Source organism: Drosophila takahashii, chromosome 2R (assembly GCF_030179915.1).
Source record: "Drosophila takahashii strain IR98-3 E-12201 chromosome 2R, DtakHiC1v2, whole genome shotgun sequence".
Lineage (NCBI taxonomy): Eukaryota > Metazoa > Arthropoda > Insecta > Diptera > Drosophilidae > Drosophila > Drosophila takahashii.
Genome location: NC_091679.1, coordinates 37,412,606 through 37,430,393, shown reverse-complemented (window position 1 = coordinate 37,430,393; position 17,788 = coordinate 37,412,606). Strand labels below are relative to the sequence as shown.

At 40.6% G+C, this 17,788-nt stretch overlaps 1 protein-coding gene across 21 annotated transcripts in view; it reads left to right on the top strand.

Annotated features, from left to right (window-relative positions):
* Zasp52 (Z band alternatively spliced PDZ-motif protein 52) overlaps positions 1 to 17,788 on the top strand; it is a 56,861-nt gene that overhangs the window by 1,248 nt on the left and 37,825 nt on the right. For 19 of the 21 annotated variants that reach the window (XM_070212818.1, XM_070212823.1, XM_070212815.1 and 16 more), the window contains exon 2: positions 12,614 to 12,740. In XM_070212818.1, coding sequence (XP_070068919.1) covers positions 12,630 to 12,740 — 111 coding nt within the window. In that variant the 5' untranslated portion in view covers positions 12,614 to 12,629. Of the gene's footprint in view, positions 1 to 777; positions 962 to 1,011; positions 1,376 to 12,613; positions 12,741 to 17,788 lie in introns of those variants that run through there. The other 2 variants (XM_070212808.1, XM_070212809.1) reach the window with 2 other exon arrangements.

Below are 17,788 nucleotides of genomic sequence, written 5' to 3'. Positions count from 1 at the left end.
GTTCCCATTCTGGTGCACACTTTGTTGTGGTCTAAAGGAAAACAGATCACGGGAAATAGTTCACCAGCATAAACTGAATAGCGGCAGCCGAAAGCACCTGCACTTGTTTTCAACTTCAAAGAGACGTGCCAAATGTGCGTTTCATAAGCATAGGAAAGTTGGGAAATTAAAATATAAATATATATCCGTTCAAATTAAGAATTTCAAAATTGTAGGATCTATTAAAAATAAATTTCTTGTAGACGGCTTGAATTATTATAAATGATATGGATCTTTATAATAGAGTTTTTTTTTTTAAACTCCAAATTACGATTTAAAAAATTATAATATTTAAGAAATGAAAGATTTATAAAAATTTAAGTCAAAATATCTTTTTCGGAAGTCTTAAATGAGTATATAATACTTAATTTAGCTGGCTGCGTCGTTAAAAGCTTCGAAATGAAAACAAAATACAAACAATTAGCCAAATAACAAAATATATATCCCGAGCGAAGAACAACAAGAACAAGAACGGCGGGCCACAAAAGCCAGACAGACTGACAGACAGACATCGTCGCCGTCGTTTGTCTGGCGTTTGTAGCTTTGCGGCTCTGCCGTCGAATCGGTTGGGAATTGAGAACCAACAATGTCTTTATAGCTTTTCCGTATAGCCTCCTCTCGCACGGCCCAAAAGCAGCGACGCCGACGGCGACGGCGACCGAGACTGCGACGCCAGCGATGTGGTTGAAAAGATTTTTGTATTCGAAAACGGCACAAAATGCACATAAAAATTTTCAGTTTCGGTTTTTGCTTTAGTTGAGAGAAAATCGTCGCTTAGTTAACGTCGCCCAAGAACTGAAGAACTGGCAGTGCACCACGAACGCCACGAATATACGAAACCGATCCAAGTCCAAATCTAAATCAAAAACCAAATCGAAACCGAATCGAATCCCAGCTATCAAATCCCGATCGGAATAAATCGGTCAGTACCAAATCACATGTGAAATCAGCGATCGGTTGAGTATAAATCAGCTGGTTATACAATCGATTCACAAGGATCGCTGATTAATCGAAATCTGAATCACAGACCCCAACCGACCCCCCCTCATTTACTTTCCACAAAATAAGTGCCTTGTGTGAATTTTGTGAAGGTTAACAACAAGTAAAATCCCTTACGAAACCGAAAACTCATCGCGAATATATTCAATTGCTAAATAATTTTCTTGGCACGCCGATCCAGGGAATTTCTTTTGACGCATATATCAGTTTTGTTGGCCAGAGCACAGATATTCAGAGATACACAGAGGTACAGATACATCGTAGATCTTCGGCTCGTTGAAATTGAATAAAATTCTATATAGTCAAAAAGCGAGAAAATTTTTAGAAACTTTTCAAGGTGAGTTTATTTTTAGCGCCTCGAAATGGCTGCGCGGATTGGATTTGTTTCCGAATATTCTCGCTCAGTCAGTCAGTCAGCGCCGTTTGCCATCCGCCAGATACAATATCTGCCAGATACACGAAGATATACACAAATTGCGAAAGTGCTGCGGATGTGGCTGCCACCTCCTGCGCCTCCTTTGAAATGCTCGAATCACTGCGGTTTGGCGCCACAGATTCTGAGACATTTTTGAAAACGTTCTGAGCGATATATTGTCTATATATCATCCGCATATTAATGAAGCCAGCTCTCTAGGTCGAAATGTCTTTAGTTGCGTCGTCTTGGCAATTGCGATTTTCGTGGCTGCTCTTCGGTTCAGTTTTCCTTTTCGCCTGATCTATTTTCAGCCATTTTCTTACGCTCACTCTCGCTTGCCATCTCTGACATCACGTATACGCAGTGGTTGCTCTCCATTTCCATTTGCCATTTCCCATTTCCAATTGACGCCTGCTGCTGGCCAGCCTGTGATGTAATTTAGCCGTGTTGATATTCGCCCTGTTCTGTTCTGTTGTTTTATTTTAGCCAGGGTTCACTGACCTCGTACCCCGCCCCCCAATCCATTAATCACCCACCTTCTTATCTTCCGCCTAACTTACGGTTGGTCACCTCACCAATAATAGCTGTAAAGCAATCGATACTTCTGCCGAATCAATCTTACAGCACCACGAAACATCCATGAATCAATGCCCGATAAGATTGTAGTTCTATAAACTTGAATGAGCTAATGGCCATTGCCACTGCCCACTTTGACGATGAATGAAATGTCTTTGTTTACACTGGGGTTTATCAGGCCAGGGCGGAATTAATTACCCAGAGGATGGTGGAGCAAGGAGGGATACACAGAAAAAACATACAGAGCGATTAGTGTTGTCATTGGAAGTATAAAACGGATTTATTATATTTTATTATTCAAAGAAAAGGAAATTGTAATCTTTAAAATAATATTTTCAGACTTTGTAATATCAAAACACAAATATTTTTTATTTTTCTGACAAGGAATTAACCACTTAATTGAGTAAACAAAAAAGAACAAACAATCATTATTAATATTAGTTTATTTTACAAAATACATTTTTTTTAAATTTCTTATTCTTTAAAGAAGTGTGAAAATTTCTCCCTGTGCTGTGGAAATATTGGCAGTTTCTTCCCCAGACGGGGATCGTAAATTAAGGCCGTCGCGGAAATGTTGCTGAGCTCATTAGAATGGCACTTCTCGCTCACATCCTATTCCGTTCCTGGGTGCGTGACAATATTTCATGGCTTGACTTCACTTGACTCGGATTCTGATTCCCATTCTGAATCTGATTCGTATTCGTACACATATTGCAACAATCGGGGGAATCGGGGGAGCGACGGGAAAAAGGGGAGACATGCTCTAAAAATTTCAAACAGCTTTGCGTATATTTTAATTAGTGCGCTCTCGCATTGGCAGTTTGCTTTTCGCTTTTTGCAGTCTGCAGTTTGCAGTCTGCTGTTCTCTTGCCACCAAATCATTTCTCAAGAATTTAACCTTCGTGAACTGTCATGGTAGATTGCATTCTCTTTCCCCTTTCTGAGGCGGCCACTTTTCTCATATCTTTCTTGGCTCTTTGGGGTTCGTATGTCATTCACTGCAAAAAAGAAGGCGAAACATCGCGAAACCAGAGCAAAGATAATGATTTAAGAATATTTTTGAATACCTTAATGGGTTGCTTCCCTGAGAAAGGTATATAAAAGGTGTATTTATGAGATGTGACCTCTTTCGCTTTGATCTTGAACTGTATCCGCATTCAAATGCTGGATGGTTAAGTCAAATTGTTGGGTATTTAAAATTCTAAACTTTCCTTGAAAAGTTAGGTAGTTGATTCGTTGGAAACAATCCCCAAATAAATGAGTGCAAGTTAGTTAAGTACCTCAACTTCACTAATTAAATGAGTTAAAGTTTAAGTGCGTAAATGTTCCAATGTAACATTCGAATGGCTCCCACTTGAAAAGCACTTCGATCTGCAACCCTGACCTTAACTTCTGCCAACGGGTTTATCACTTTCCCCGGTGGCCAACAACTCCGATGGCACACTTTCGGATATCGCAGATATAAAATGGCAAGTGAAGGAGGCAGCGAAATTACACAATATTCGAGCGGCAATTTGACTAAAAGTAATCACGTATCTGACGCCTCGCAATTACATAACCGCAGTGCGTTGAAAATAAACGCCCACAGACGCGAAATCTTCCACGACGACGAAGAAGTGCAGACTCAACTCGACTGTTATAGTATAGTACCCCTTGTTAACCCCCCTTTTCAGAGGAGAGGGGAGCCACTGGCACTGCTCTTTCTGCACCACAAACGTGACTGGCAAACAATTTTTGGTTTCATCGCCTCGGCAAAAGCCACAAAAACCCATCGAGAGATTGCGATTGAGTCGGCACTATGGGATGGCATAGGGTTAAGTGGGGAGGTGGGGAGTGCGAAGCCAGGGAAAACCCGCATCATTCCGGAGTTTATTTTGTTTATGAATTTAACGAAGGGAAAATATTTATTTTGGCCATGCACGTTACGTTGAACAAATTATAAAATCTCGTGCGGCGCGCGCTCATAAATCAGAAAAGCATTTACGTGCATCTCTCTTTTTTCTTGTTTTTTGTTGGGATCCAGAATTAATTGCCCGACATTTGGCAACGCTTAAACGGGCGATTGGATTCGGATTCGGAATCGGGAATTTTTGAAAAGAGACATTCCGTGGGTTTTCCTTGGAAAAATAAGTAGTTCAAAACGCTGGCCTTCCGCCCACTGAGATATTTCTTCTATTTATTTTTTCCGAGGGCCATTTCTGCGCCAAGTCTATTTCGATCGACAGCCCCTGCAGACGGACGTCAATGCCAAAGTCACAAATATTATATCAAAAATGTGATTGGCGAAAGCGAAAGCATACGGCATCTCAATAAAAATTACTTTACCTTAACCCCCGGCTGACCAATGCAGCTCCAATTACCCCCTAGGAAACAGCAAATAAAATAAAATAAAATAGAAACAACAGCCGTGTGCGTCCGAAATAGTTTCCTTGGCATTTTTCTGCGGGGGCAAGAAATATGTATTTTTGATGTATTTTTAAAAGAATCCGAAGAAGACGCTGACACTTGCTTCTGTCCATTACGAAGGCTGACAAATTGTTTGTTGAAACAAACGGGGGGCTAAAATGCAAATGCTAAGCATTTTATTTAGTCTTTGATTAATTCATATCCAAACAGGGGGAAGATGTTTCAACAAATTCATTCGGGTGTTCGCACAATGTCGGGAGTTCTGGAAGAGGAGGGAACCGGGAGCCCAGAAGTCGGGCACTTTGTCAACTCTAATTGCAGCACTTTGTAAACTGTCACAGCACAGAAGAGGCAGTTGTAGCAACAAGTGGATGGGGTGCTCCTCCTTCTGAAGACTCCCATTTTGATGGAGAATTATGGCCGCACGTCCTTTTGGGCCGACCTTATCGGCCAGTTTCAATCTGCCGCCTGTCATTAGCCCAACTGACTAGAGCATATCCCCCCAACAATCATCATTCGAAAAGAGGCAAATTTGCATTTCACAATTGCATTTCGCTTAATCGCATTTTGTTAACCCATTAAAGCCCACCAATTATGCACAAAAGGTAATTACAAACAAGAAAAAACAAAAAAACAAAGAGACAGAATGAAAATAGTTTTCAATTAATTGCATTTTGTTCATTAATGTTAAATCAAATGGCAAATCCATTCGCTGTCCGTCTGTTATTCAGTTTTCAGTCCGATAATCTTGTTGACTGCATAATAAGTTTGGTCGATTGGATAAGTAGAACGAGCTATGGATGGTTAGTGAAAATAAAAATATAAAAACCTTAAACAGACTTCAGATTCCCTTTCCCTAGCAACCTTTTCGGTTTAGAAATCCCAGATTTTTAGGCAGGGATTAAATTAAATTACCGCACAAACAGCAGCAGATTGACAAGCCTATTAAATTGTCATTATATATGCCACACAATTTGTAGACAAATGGGAAGGGCGACTGATTGAGGGGCTTTGTTCTATGCACTTTGTGCGGCTAATTAAATAAATGCGTTGATAATTACGCTTTATTAGCTCAGAACAACTAATATGGCATTAACTATTCCAGTGACAGATTTAAAATTGTATTATTTTCCCAGCACACTTTTTTTCCATTGCATTCGTTTTTTCGCCATCTATTTGTTCAATCGCCAAAGCCGAGAGTGCAGAGAGTTTAATTTATGGGATTTGCTTTTTTGATGGTTTTCTATTATATTTAATTACATTTTATGCTGGCAAATAATGTGATATTTTCCATTATTAATGGTGGCATTTATCAGGCAGTTTTTAAATCCGTTTACTTATCGACATGGAGATGGGAAAAAGCGAGAATATGTATCTTTCAGCTTCCTGGAAATGTATCTGTATCTGTAGCTCTTTAGCTTTCAGCTTTAAATGCCGCTTTTTTGACACACACAGTTTAATAAATATTTACCTGTCACATTTTGCTTTTGTCCATGTTGATTTACTCGAAATTCCTCCGACCCGGTGAAAATAGGTGAACGCATGGAAATTGCATTTTCGGCATACTGTATCGACCGACGAACTATGCATCTCCGATTAAAATTTGCATTCGCATTGAATTTCACATTTCTCATAGAAAATATGCGCGAAATATTAATCAATTTTGTGCACAGCCATAATAATTCCATATACCATATACAAGCAATCAAATTGCCGCATAAACTGTACCGAATTCGCCGGGGAATGCTATATGTTTGAATCTTTGTTTCTGTAGAATTTACATATTTTATTTGTGAAAATTTATGCAATTACAGGCAAATATTTGAAATTGCCAATTGAGAAAAAATATGTCGATAACAGTCGCGTATGTAGGTATGTTTATAGGGGTTATACATATATAGTGGAGTAAAATAATGGCAGTCTCTGCAGTTTTTTGGGTTATTAAAGGAATGCCGAAAACGGATTCAATTGTAGAAATGAACTTATGGCCACCTAAAAAGTGCAATATCAATCGTATCAGTATCTTTATTTTTATTTTTATCTGCAATCTTTACTCTGTATCTGAGCAGTAGAGCTTTCCATGGCTGGCGGCGAAAATTGCCACATTCAATGTCACTTGCATTTTTGCCTCTCTGACTGCTCTCCATTTTCCATTTCCACTCTCTCTCGCACTTGAAAAGCGAAGAAAATAATCACAAAAGAAACGACAAGAATGCATGCAAAGTGTCACTTTTGTCAGCTTTTCTCTCGCTTTTTGTTTTTGCCACTGCGCCTAGTGCAAAATATTAAAAATATCATACAAGCACACACGCAGCACAAAAAGAAAAACTTTTCCCTTGTTGTTTTTCCCCTATTTTTCCTTCGTTCTTCTTCTCTTTTTTTTCAAATACTCAAGTGTTTTGATGCACTGACAGTTGCAGACGTGTGCTGGTGTGAGTGTGATTGCGAGTGAAAAACTTTTTTAGCTTTCAGCGCTTGATAAGCGCCGCGAAAAATACAAAAAGGAAAAAAATAGAGTGGGAAAACATGAAAAAAGAAAAAAGTCGAGTCGTCGAGCCGTTGAGTTACGCCCATTTAGCACGCGCATTGCATTAGACAGACTGAAGAGCAACAGCGTCGTCGTCATCAGCGGGGGATCACGTGGGGCAAGGGGGGTGGTTTTCCCGGGGGGAGGGGGCTTCCAGGCGGCAGCGGGAGGAAAAACATGTCCTGTTAGCCGCAAGCACGAGCGCACACATGACGTCACGTCAAGTCACATTGCATCAGTGCAGGAAGCTTAGGAAAGTCAAGGGGTAAAGCGACTTGGGGAATACCCTTTGGAGACAAAATATCATGGTACTAGTATACCAATCTTTCGAACAAAAAAAAACATTTTACTCCGAAACTTAAGTTTTAAGATGAAAAAAAATTGGGTTTTCACAACATTTTGGACGACAATAGCACCCCAAACCATTAACCATTAGAATATAACAATTTAAATCGATTTAACACAATATAACATAATATAGTCTTGATGTTAAGATTGTTAAATATGCCAATAGAGCTAGAACATTTTATTACAAATGTTGGAAATTATAAAACCTACTACTTTGTGCCAGTAATTAATGTTAAATTGATAACAAAATGAGGAAGACTAAACTTAGTTTAAATAAAATATTTAAATTCATAAACTATGAAAGGTTCCTATAAGTTACTAAAAGTTTTTGAGGCTGTCTACTCAAAGACGACAAGCTTGTCATGATCTCTATCCCAATCACCCCGTTAATTCCATATGCCCCAGCTTAGCGCTGTCTGAACGGTATTCAAAAATCACTCGCCCCCAGGCGGAATTTCTACGACTCGCCATTGAAAACACCCCCTGCCTTCCCCCAACATTTCCCCACCGGCAACTTCAGTTTCACTCAGCAGCAGCCAAAGTTTAGTTTTCGGCCAGGCCAACAAAAGCGCGTCTGCGAAAAAAGCCAAACAACAAAAATAAAAAGTGAAGAGAAGAACTTGAAGAGGCAACAAGCGGGGGAGCTACAAAAAAAATAAAGACGAAAAAACGTTGAGCAGTTTGAAGTGTACGTGAAATTTGCATAAATGCGAAATCAACGCGTTCACTAGTTCCCCAAAACCCCGAGAAACCCCGAAACCCAGGCTGCAGAGCACTTTGCCACACATATGGATATGTGGCATGGCATTTGCATGGCTTGTTATTCCCCGACTGCTGACTGCGTTTTTCCACTCCTAATTTCAACCAACTTCTGCCAGTTAGTGGGTGAATATGTCGCTCCGGCTTCACTTTTGTTTGGCCCAAAGAGCCACCAGAAGCAGCAGCAGCAGTAGAAGCCGCAGCAGCACCAACAAGATCTTTGAAGTAGTTTTCTTGGGGCCTCGACCACTTGACAGCCGGCAGTCAAATGGTATATGGTAAATGGGAAGAAGGAAAATGGGAAATGGAAAAGCTGTTGCTGTTGTTGTTGCTGCCTCACTCGAGTGGCTTTTAATGAGCTGTGCCCTTATGCAGTTTATTAATGTGTTGAAATGGCCAGCTAGCCAAATGCACAATGTTTGCCCAATACCCGATTTGTTTAGAGTCTGCAGCACGTAATTAGTTGGCTCATTACAGATTGAAGCTGTTCCGTTTGATAAACAGATATTCCAGAATAAACACCATACCAGACTCTATGTTTCGAAAGCGATTCTAATTTCGATTGGAGCTACACGGAGGGAAAATCGTGGAGAAATAGGAACAGTTGTAAAAATATAATAAATGTTTATTTATTAAATTGGAGATTGATTTATAGAAGGTGTGGAATTGGGTTTAAATAGATATATATTTTGTTTACCTGAGAGATTATATTTCTGAAAAGGGTTAAGATTTAATCGGTCTTCCTTTTCGTAAAAAAATTCAAGGGCCTCATCTATTTTTTTGAAAAATTAAAACTATTTTGCTGACTTAAAAACGAGTATATTTTGTAGAAACTTTTTTTTATAATTTTACCTTCTGGATAGTAACCATTTTAGATAAAGATTTTCTCTCAGTGTACTGTAAAGCAGCGTGCGAAATGGCCAAATCGAATTGTCGACCCCAAAAACCGCCTTCTCCCGCTTTTCGTTCCCGCTTTTTTTGGCCCACACTTTTCAGAACCCACCATGACATCATCAGTGGCAGGCAGCATCATCATCATCTCTACCACCATCATCGCCATCGACTTTGACTGCTGATGGTTCCAGTTTGGTTTCGATTTCGCCGTTTTTTCCCCTTTGTCTGTTTTCTACTCCATCTCCCTGTTATTATTCTGGCTTTTATGGCGGGGCGACGGGGCCACCAACTGCTAATGATGCTGTGTGCTCGGAAATCAATTTGATTCCTCGCTGGTAATGGCAACTCATGAGCTTCCATTATGCAGCTTCACTCAGTGACAGGAAATCGGCTTACAATTCGCCCTTTGCGCCGCACACACAAGAACTTTTATAAATTTTCGGATATTTTACAGTTTTTGCATACCAAAACACACAGTATACCACGCCCTCGGCTCGTTGGCAATAAATCTTTGGAATTACCGCATGCAAATTGATTTGTTGCTCTCACCCCGAATCAAATGCAAACTGCATTTTCAGGGGTGGGGGTTTCGAAAGGGGGATTGCAAAGGGGTTTAGCTGCATAAAGGGGACTACACATAAATAAACTGTAATTTGCCAATTGTGTGTGTAAAAGTTATTAGCGATAACTCGTTTTTTGACACTGCCCCACAGCAGCAACGGCTCAAAATCGATGTTTCACTGTACCCGGAAACGGACTACGCCGCTACGTGTTCCCCCGACTTTTCCGACCCCCTCTCTCGAACCACCCCTTTCGAAACACCACTGGCATTCGGTTATTAGTCATAAAGCTGCAATGGGATTGCCAACTGGACAACTTTGTTAATGATACATGGTTGACCAAGTTTGGATTTGTTGCCGCCCGTTGTTGTTTGTGCGGCGTCAAGTTGATAAGTTGCTGGAGCTGGAGCAACTTGCCTGTTTGAGGATCAAATAATTTGTTTACAAATTGCTTGCATATGGAAAGTTTGCGCCGCAGTTTGCCCAAGGCCGACTTGAAGTCGCAAAAGTGGGTCAGGCCCACTGACGGGATAAATGTATAGGAATGCGGAAGGGTTTCGAGTTGAGAAGAAGAAGGAGTAGCCTAATCCGGGGCCAAACAAATTTCATCATTTGTTTGCTGCTCCTCTTGTCGTCGGAGAAAAGGGTTTGGAAGTTCTGAGAGGGATGTTTGTCAAACCGATAAGTAAACTAAGGAAAGTAAAAGTGATGCTGGCTTTTAAAATTAATCAATTTTGTGCGATTAAGCCATAGAGATTTTTTTAAGTATTTCTGAAACTCCAGAACTAGGAAGATTATTGAAGAATTTTTTAGTAATTTTATAAAGTCAATATGGAATTGAAAATATTATATAAATAATTTATAGAGATCAAACACAAATTTTTAAAATCATAATTATTATTCACAATTATTAAATTAAAGATATCGTGTAAAAGGAAGTCTCAAAATTAGTTCTTAGTATTATAGTTTTTAAACTTCCAAATTTAATAAAATACATAGAAAATCCTCATGAGAAAATTAAATGGACTGTTTAAGATTTTCTTAATAATCAAAATTACTATGTTAAATCTCGCAGTGTGCTAAATCGTCGATGACATTTTGTCAGCCACAGAGCATCCTCGTGGCAAGAGCATTTGAGCCAGTAATTAGCCAGGACTCCAAACGACTCCTTTGGCCAAAGAACTCCCATTTTCCCCCTTCATTCTCTCCCTTCTACAAATATATATCCCCCGGAACTGGAGAGACGCGTTCGTGTTTGCGTTTTCGTGTTGTTGCGCTTTTAGCCTCTTTCAGTCTGGCACTTTGAATCCGTGGAAGAGTTGGCCTCCGTATCCGTACTCTCCTCCCCCGCACCTCCTATCCACTCGGCATTTATTTAATATTTTAATTAAATTATTCCCGTGCATGTGCAGTTGGTTTGCCGGGGCGTCTAATGGCCCAACTTCATGGCGTACAAAGTATTTACATGCAAATGCCGTCAACGTGTTACGGCCTGTGCTCTTGGTTCTTGGTTCTCGGCAGGAATTCGAGCCGGAAACCTGGAACCTGGACTCGAGATGGAGCCATTACCACCCGCACTTAACGTTAATTAAACTGCTGTGTGTGCTAAAATGTCTCTTTTCCATATGTGTGCGGATATCCCAGGTTCTCCACCTCCTCCACTCGGCAGCTGCTGTCGTTTTAATAGCTTAATGTAGTTACTTCCACTTTAAGTGTCTACCGTGGGAAAGAGAGGGCCAGATGCGGAGTGAAAGAGACCGACCTACCGACGACCAAACGAACGAACGAACACAGGGCAAATGTGTCTTTGCTAATAAAAAACACAACACTCAGCAAAATTGTTATGCAGCAAACTAAATCAACAGACACCCATCCACCGCCCACTTTCCCATTTTCCCCTACCCCCCGCTCACCCCTTTTCCAACGCACGTACAAATTACAAAGCTATGACGGGAAAAAAGTGCGGCAGGACATGGAGCAGCAGCAGCAAGGACGTAAAGAAAGACGGGAACCCGTGTAAGCCACACTTACAACACGGCTCCATGTGCCGTTTTGGGGTGCGCTTACTTACAGCACTCACTGTGGCTGAGGACGAGGGAGGGGGATGAGGATAGTGGAAGAGGGTCCTTCGCAGTCCTAGTCCTATTCCAAGTCCCCTTTCCGGGGTGTGAGTTTCTGTGTGTGCAAAAAAAGGCGATATCTAACAAAGTTTAACTCGTTTTATGTTCAGCACCCTGTATAGGGAGAGACAAATGGGATATGATAAGATTCTTTGAATGAGATATGATTCTCAAAAATGTATCTTTCAGTTTGAAATAAAACAAAAGATACTACAAGAAATAACAAAATTTTGAAAGCAAATACAATTAAACAGTTAAATATAAATAACATTTATTTAAAATAATTTGTTAATAGCGATTTACTACGAAAAATTGGGTACTCAAATTAGTAGTATTTATTTTATTAAAATTAAAAAAAAATTTTTTAACTGAAATGAGGATTTGCCAATTTTTTCATTGAAATCTGTCTTAAAGAATGCTATGAAAAATTAAGAAAACAACCTTTAGAACTCTGCCAAGCATTTCCTCCACATTTCATCGCTCCTCCTGCCGCCTTTTAAAGTTCCCAGGATATGCCCGAGTTCAATCCCACCTCCAAAGCACTTTTCTGGCTGCCTGCTGCATTCAGTCAGCCGAATATGTTGGCTCAGTTTGGCACACAAAACGACGCAGCAGCTTTTCCGCATGCAGCTGCATCTGGCAACCGGTTGTGGGTGGCGGAAATTTGGGGCAGGACTCCTTTTTCGGGGAGGACTCTGTATGATTTGGGAGGAGGGGCGATGTGTGATGGCAGGAGCCGTCTGACTGCTGGCAGGATTAGCCTGGACATGCCTGAATAATGTCTTTATTAGTGGCCAAAAAGGAGCAATCCACCGCCGTCTGTGTGTCATAGTTGCTTTTCCTGGTTTCGTCTGCGTCGGGGTTTTGATTTCATTAATTAGTCGCCTACGTGATATCAAGTATACGCCATGTTATCGTCATTATTACTAACCAACCCACCCACCCTCTGCTCTATTCGTTTTACTTACAGTCAGCGCTAAAAGAAGATGGCCCAACCACAGCTGCTGCAAGTCAAATTGTCACGTTTCGACGCCCAACCCTGGGGATTCCGCCTTCAGGGGGGCACGGACTTCGCCCAGCCCCTGCTGGTGCAAAAGGTAAGTGAAGGGGTTCTCCCCCTAGAATATTTCCATTTCCCAACATGCCAGAAAATCAGAAACAATTCGCTTATCGGGCGATTGACAAATGGAATTTGTGTGTTCGGCAACACTCTTCGAAAAATGAAATTAAATTTACGCTGGCAACAAACGCGAAAAACGAATATTAGTTGGGCAGTTAATTTATTTATGTATTTAAGTGTTCGCTGGTTTTTTTCGTATGTATTTTTTTTTGTTTGTTAAAAATAAATCCGTGGATATAAGTTTCACTTTTTGTGGTCGCTTTCAGTGCGATTTTTGCGCACGTTACCCAAAGCAAATAAAAGCCGTATTTTTCCCAATTTTCAACAAATTTCCTCTTGCCATATTAATGCCAGCATACATACATACTCTCCGGCAGATAAACCCACACAAACAGACAGACAGAAACCCAACTAAAAATTTGTTAAACATTCATAACAGATCTCGAAACATTTTACATTTGTGGCGACACGCAAAACAAAATTTGCTAAATCATTTTGACAACTTTATGAGCGCTAGCGGCGCGAAAATGTCGAAGGAATAGATGTATACGACTAGTTTTCAATTGATGTGCAGTGCGATTCGCAACTGTAAGGCTGTAACTAATTAATGGGAATCTAATGGCTGCAGTTTCCGTTTATAAAAAAGTTTTTAGCTAGAATATAAACTTTTCTATCTAATCTAATGATAATATCGCAAACAAAAACTGCCTTTGCTGAGCTAATATTTTAGTTAATAATACAGAAATGAAATTCCTGAGACTTTGCAATGAAGCGAATCATGAATCATATATAGCGAGAGCAACTGACGGAACCCATAGCGATTTCGTTTATGACTCAAATTCTGATAACGGCCCTTGTTTTTGTGAGCGAGTCTAATCAGTAGCTAAAGTCAGTGGAATTCTTATTGTTCTTGTCATAAAGAGAATTGCCTTATTATTGCTGGGGAGCCCAAAACATTGCCCAAATAATTTGGAATTATTGATTCGGAGCTTGATATTTGGCACAAAGTTCCCCGTACGTTTGCTCTTGCCCCCCATAACAATCTGTAAATATTTTTGTTCGCCCAGAAATAACACGAATTCTGTGCGCTCTTTTTATCTGTTTGTTTTTGGCTTCGAGTGGGCGGTGTGGACGGTCTGTCGGAGGGGGCGTGGCCAGCGCTAAATGCGCAATTTCTATTTAAACAGCTGTGGATTTGTGTCAATGCTATGCGGCTTCTCTCTTTTCCGAGCTGCAGCGAGCTATTTAAAACAAAGAATAAATAAAACACAATATAGTAAGTAGGGATTATCATGGAATTGAGCTGTTTCGATTAATTTAAATGGGATAATGTGAAGCACTTTTGCAATTATAGCCGTCAATGCAGCCACTAAAAACCATGTTGGCCAAAAGTGCAACTGGACACGCATTTAATGGAGGTGAAAAATTGACTGAGCAAATTTGTTTTGGAATTTATGCGAAAATCACACAGCCATGCATAACGCAATTTGAAATGGAAATATTTATGGATTACACAACGAAAAACAAAGCCAGACAAATCCCAATCGTTTTGTTAGCCATTCTCTGGTTTTTATTCCCCATCCATAAATCCAACCAGTCGTCCTGGTCCAGAGATGATGAGATGAGTTGAGCTGCCTCACGGCGGTGCGACATCTCCTGGCTGGCTGCCTTTTGCCTTTCAAACACTTCAAGCCCAATTGAATTTGGAATGGCGCACTTAAGCCGCATCCTCCGCCGCAGGATTTTGCGTAAAAACTTTGCTCGTAATGAGGCACACGGGAAAAAATTATAACACCCTCCAAAGTCGTTAAAAACTTTGGCTATGTGTTCTCAAACATCTCAAAAATGTGAGAAAAATAGTTTTCGGGTATGAAAATGATTTTAAACTATTTGTTTAAGGTAGGGAAGCGCCTTTCGGGGAAACAGCTTTTTTTATTAAATACCTGAGATGCACGTAGCTTGTTTTTCAAGCTTTCTGTAACATAATATTTACAATACTTCAATTTGTAAAAAGTGTATATAATAAAGACATGCTTCAACGATATATGATAAGATGCAACGTTCAAAAGAATGCCATGTTAATTTTCTCCCTGTGCCGAGGCTGAGCTCCTTAGTTGCCAGGACACAAGCTCCGCAGCGGAACTAAACCCCGACGAACTCGAATGAACTCCGTCACTCCGGCACTCTGCAAAACTGAGCACTGGCACTCGAGAGCTCCAGCTCCTGTACCTTGACAACGAATCATCATCTCAGTCATCGTCAGCATCCAATCATGTCAGCTTCCTGGCTCTTGAGCCACTGCCAAACAAATTGGTCTCCTTTAAATGCTGCCGCAACTCATCAAGATGCAACACATGACATGGGCAGGAATCAACTACCCCTCCTCCCGCCAAGCGCTTTCATCAAACAACAAAAACTGGTGGTTCGGAGTTGGTTGGCATAAAAATAAGCTACTGAGCTGCTTAAATCGGATTAATTTATGATTTCTCGCTGCGAGTTTCAGTGTTCAGTTCTCGAACCCCAGAGCCAGTATAAAGTCCTTTTCCTGTTGCTTCCGTTGTTGTCCTGTGTCCCGTGTCCTGTGTCCTGTGTGTGTTATAAGCCTTATGCCCACGGATTTTCACCCACTCGCACAGAAGCCACGCTTATGTATTTCATTATCAAGTGCAGAGGGTTCGTTTTTGGGGCCACAAAAAGCTTCGCACAAAAGGCCAAAGTCAAATAAAAGCGAAAGCCAAGCCAAATAATGGACCAAATAAGTAATACAAGAGCACAAATTCGGTTTACTACAAATTTCTGGCTTTCTGACCAAAGAGCCCGAGTCCACATACCATATCATACTCGTGGCAACCGAAAAAAAAACAACAGAATAAAAAGCATCAGTGTCGGCTATTAGCCAACTTAAAGTCTAGACAACCACGGGAGCACTGGAGAGGACAGTGCATAACAAGCTACTGACGGCATCCAAGGCAACCGACGAGGCCGCCAGTCCCACACACATGATCCTCCAATCCTCCAACCATCCAACAGCATCCTTTTTCCCGCCAAACTCCGCGTTTGGCTCATGCAAATCCGTTTGGCGTGTTTTTTCTCGATACCCTTGCAAAAGGTATGCTAATTTAAACATGATTTTTCTTAAGAATAAAGTTCTTATTTACCATATATATTTCGAGGAGATCTAATCTTGATTTAATCCTCCAAATAAGTTAAAAGAACGATTTTTAAAGAAGTTTTTAGATTTCTATACATATAAAAAAACTTATTATTAAACTCTTTATATTTGAAAAAATATTTAACACCAATAAATAACTGATTAAAATAAATATAATAAATTACTATACAGCTAGTCCTAAAACAACAAAACTCTCTTCAACAAGAAAGTGCATTCGAAACATCGCTTTCGAGTTGACCTTCCTCTCGAGATTTTTTCTGGTTTCGCTTCGTTTCAGTTGAGTTTTTGCTCGTTTTAAGCTTGTTTGTTTGCCATCTCTTCCCTGGCTGGCCATTAATTATTTGACTCCTGTCTGGGGGCAGCCTTTGTGCTGGTGGCCGTGTTTGTCTTTGTCTTTGCCTCAAACTCTGGAATTCTCATAATTCGGAGCAGCTCCTCTACATTGAGGCATATCAGTGCCTCCTGCAATTCACCAAACCACTTTAGTCCAGGGTATCAAGTGGTTGAACTGCTGACTAACCATGTCTGTTTCTGATTTATGCGAGCCAAATTATAGAAGCAAATTTCCTTTGCTTTGATTAGGGGCTTTTGTGTAATTGAATCAGGCAGAGGCGACACCCTGCTGCGGTCTCCACTCTCGATTGTTGACTCTCGACGGCAGTTTGTAGCTGCTGATTGAACTTGCACTTTTCTCGACCACATGTCAACAGACAATTTCGAGAGGGAAAAGCGGAGAAAGGGCTGCAGATTTCTCGGACATCTCCGGCTGCGGTTGCTCTCAATTCACTCGGACATTTTATTAATTGCACAATGCCTCAAGAGCCCAGTTGTTGCCTAGTTCGTTGCAAACAGATACATGAAAATTGCATTTGTGCACTTGACAGGAAACTTGAAATTTCCTCTGCGGTTTTTTGTCGCACCTGAGCACCCACAAAAGACGGCTGATCCACCTGATTCGCCGGCTTTTGACTTGAGTCGCCGGCTAATTCCACACCAATTACCATCGCAACGTTAATTGAATTAATAAAGAGCCAGCCGCCGACTCGATGCATTGCTGATATTCCGTGATTCATCTCTGTCAGTCGCAAAAAGGCGTAATTGATAAAAGTTAAGCCAGCGAAACAAAAAGGATAACCAGACAGTGATTAAGTGCCTGGCTGCGTCAGCGGCGCATTTGATTGATTATCAATTTCACCGGTGGACCCATGACTACTGACTACTGACCACTGAGAACTGGGTGCTGGCTACTGACTACCAACTCCGACATTGGTGCATGCCACTGCATCGCATTGGCAATTTAAGAGTGCTGAAATTTATTGAACAGCCCTCATACCATAAAGCCGGTTCGCACTCCCCCGGTTTCCATATCCCATATCCACTTCCGCTACAGGGAATCGAGTGGCGCTTCCGTTTTGTTTTGAGGTAGTTTGTGGCAGTGTGAGTTCGTGAGCTGTAGCAAAACAATTTGTTTATTTAATTGTCGTTTGTAATTTTGATACTCATTTTATAGAGATTCTCACTACAACAGGTCTTTAAGACTCCATTATATTTCCTATGCTTTTTTCCTTCATTTGTGATTACTAGCTTTGATTACTAATAAGTCGTAAATTATAAAGGTACTTTTTTTTTACTTTTTCTGAACATGAAACAATTATTTGTTTCTGAACATCGTATGAAAATATACAAGAATATTTACTACATTATAAATTCTTTAGTTTCGTGCCTGCAATCCGCACATCCATTTGCCTCACGGGCTCATCTCTCATACGGCAGTCGTGTGGTCAGGTAGTTGGGACTATCTTTAGTCGCTTTAAGTTCACTTGCACTTCATTGCACAAATTCTCTGGCTGCTC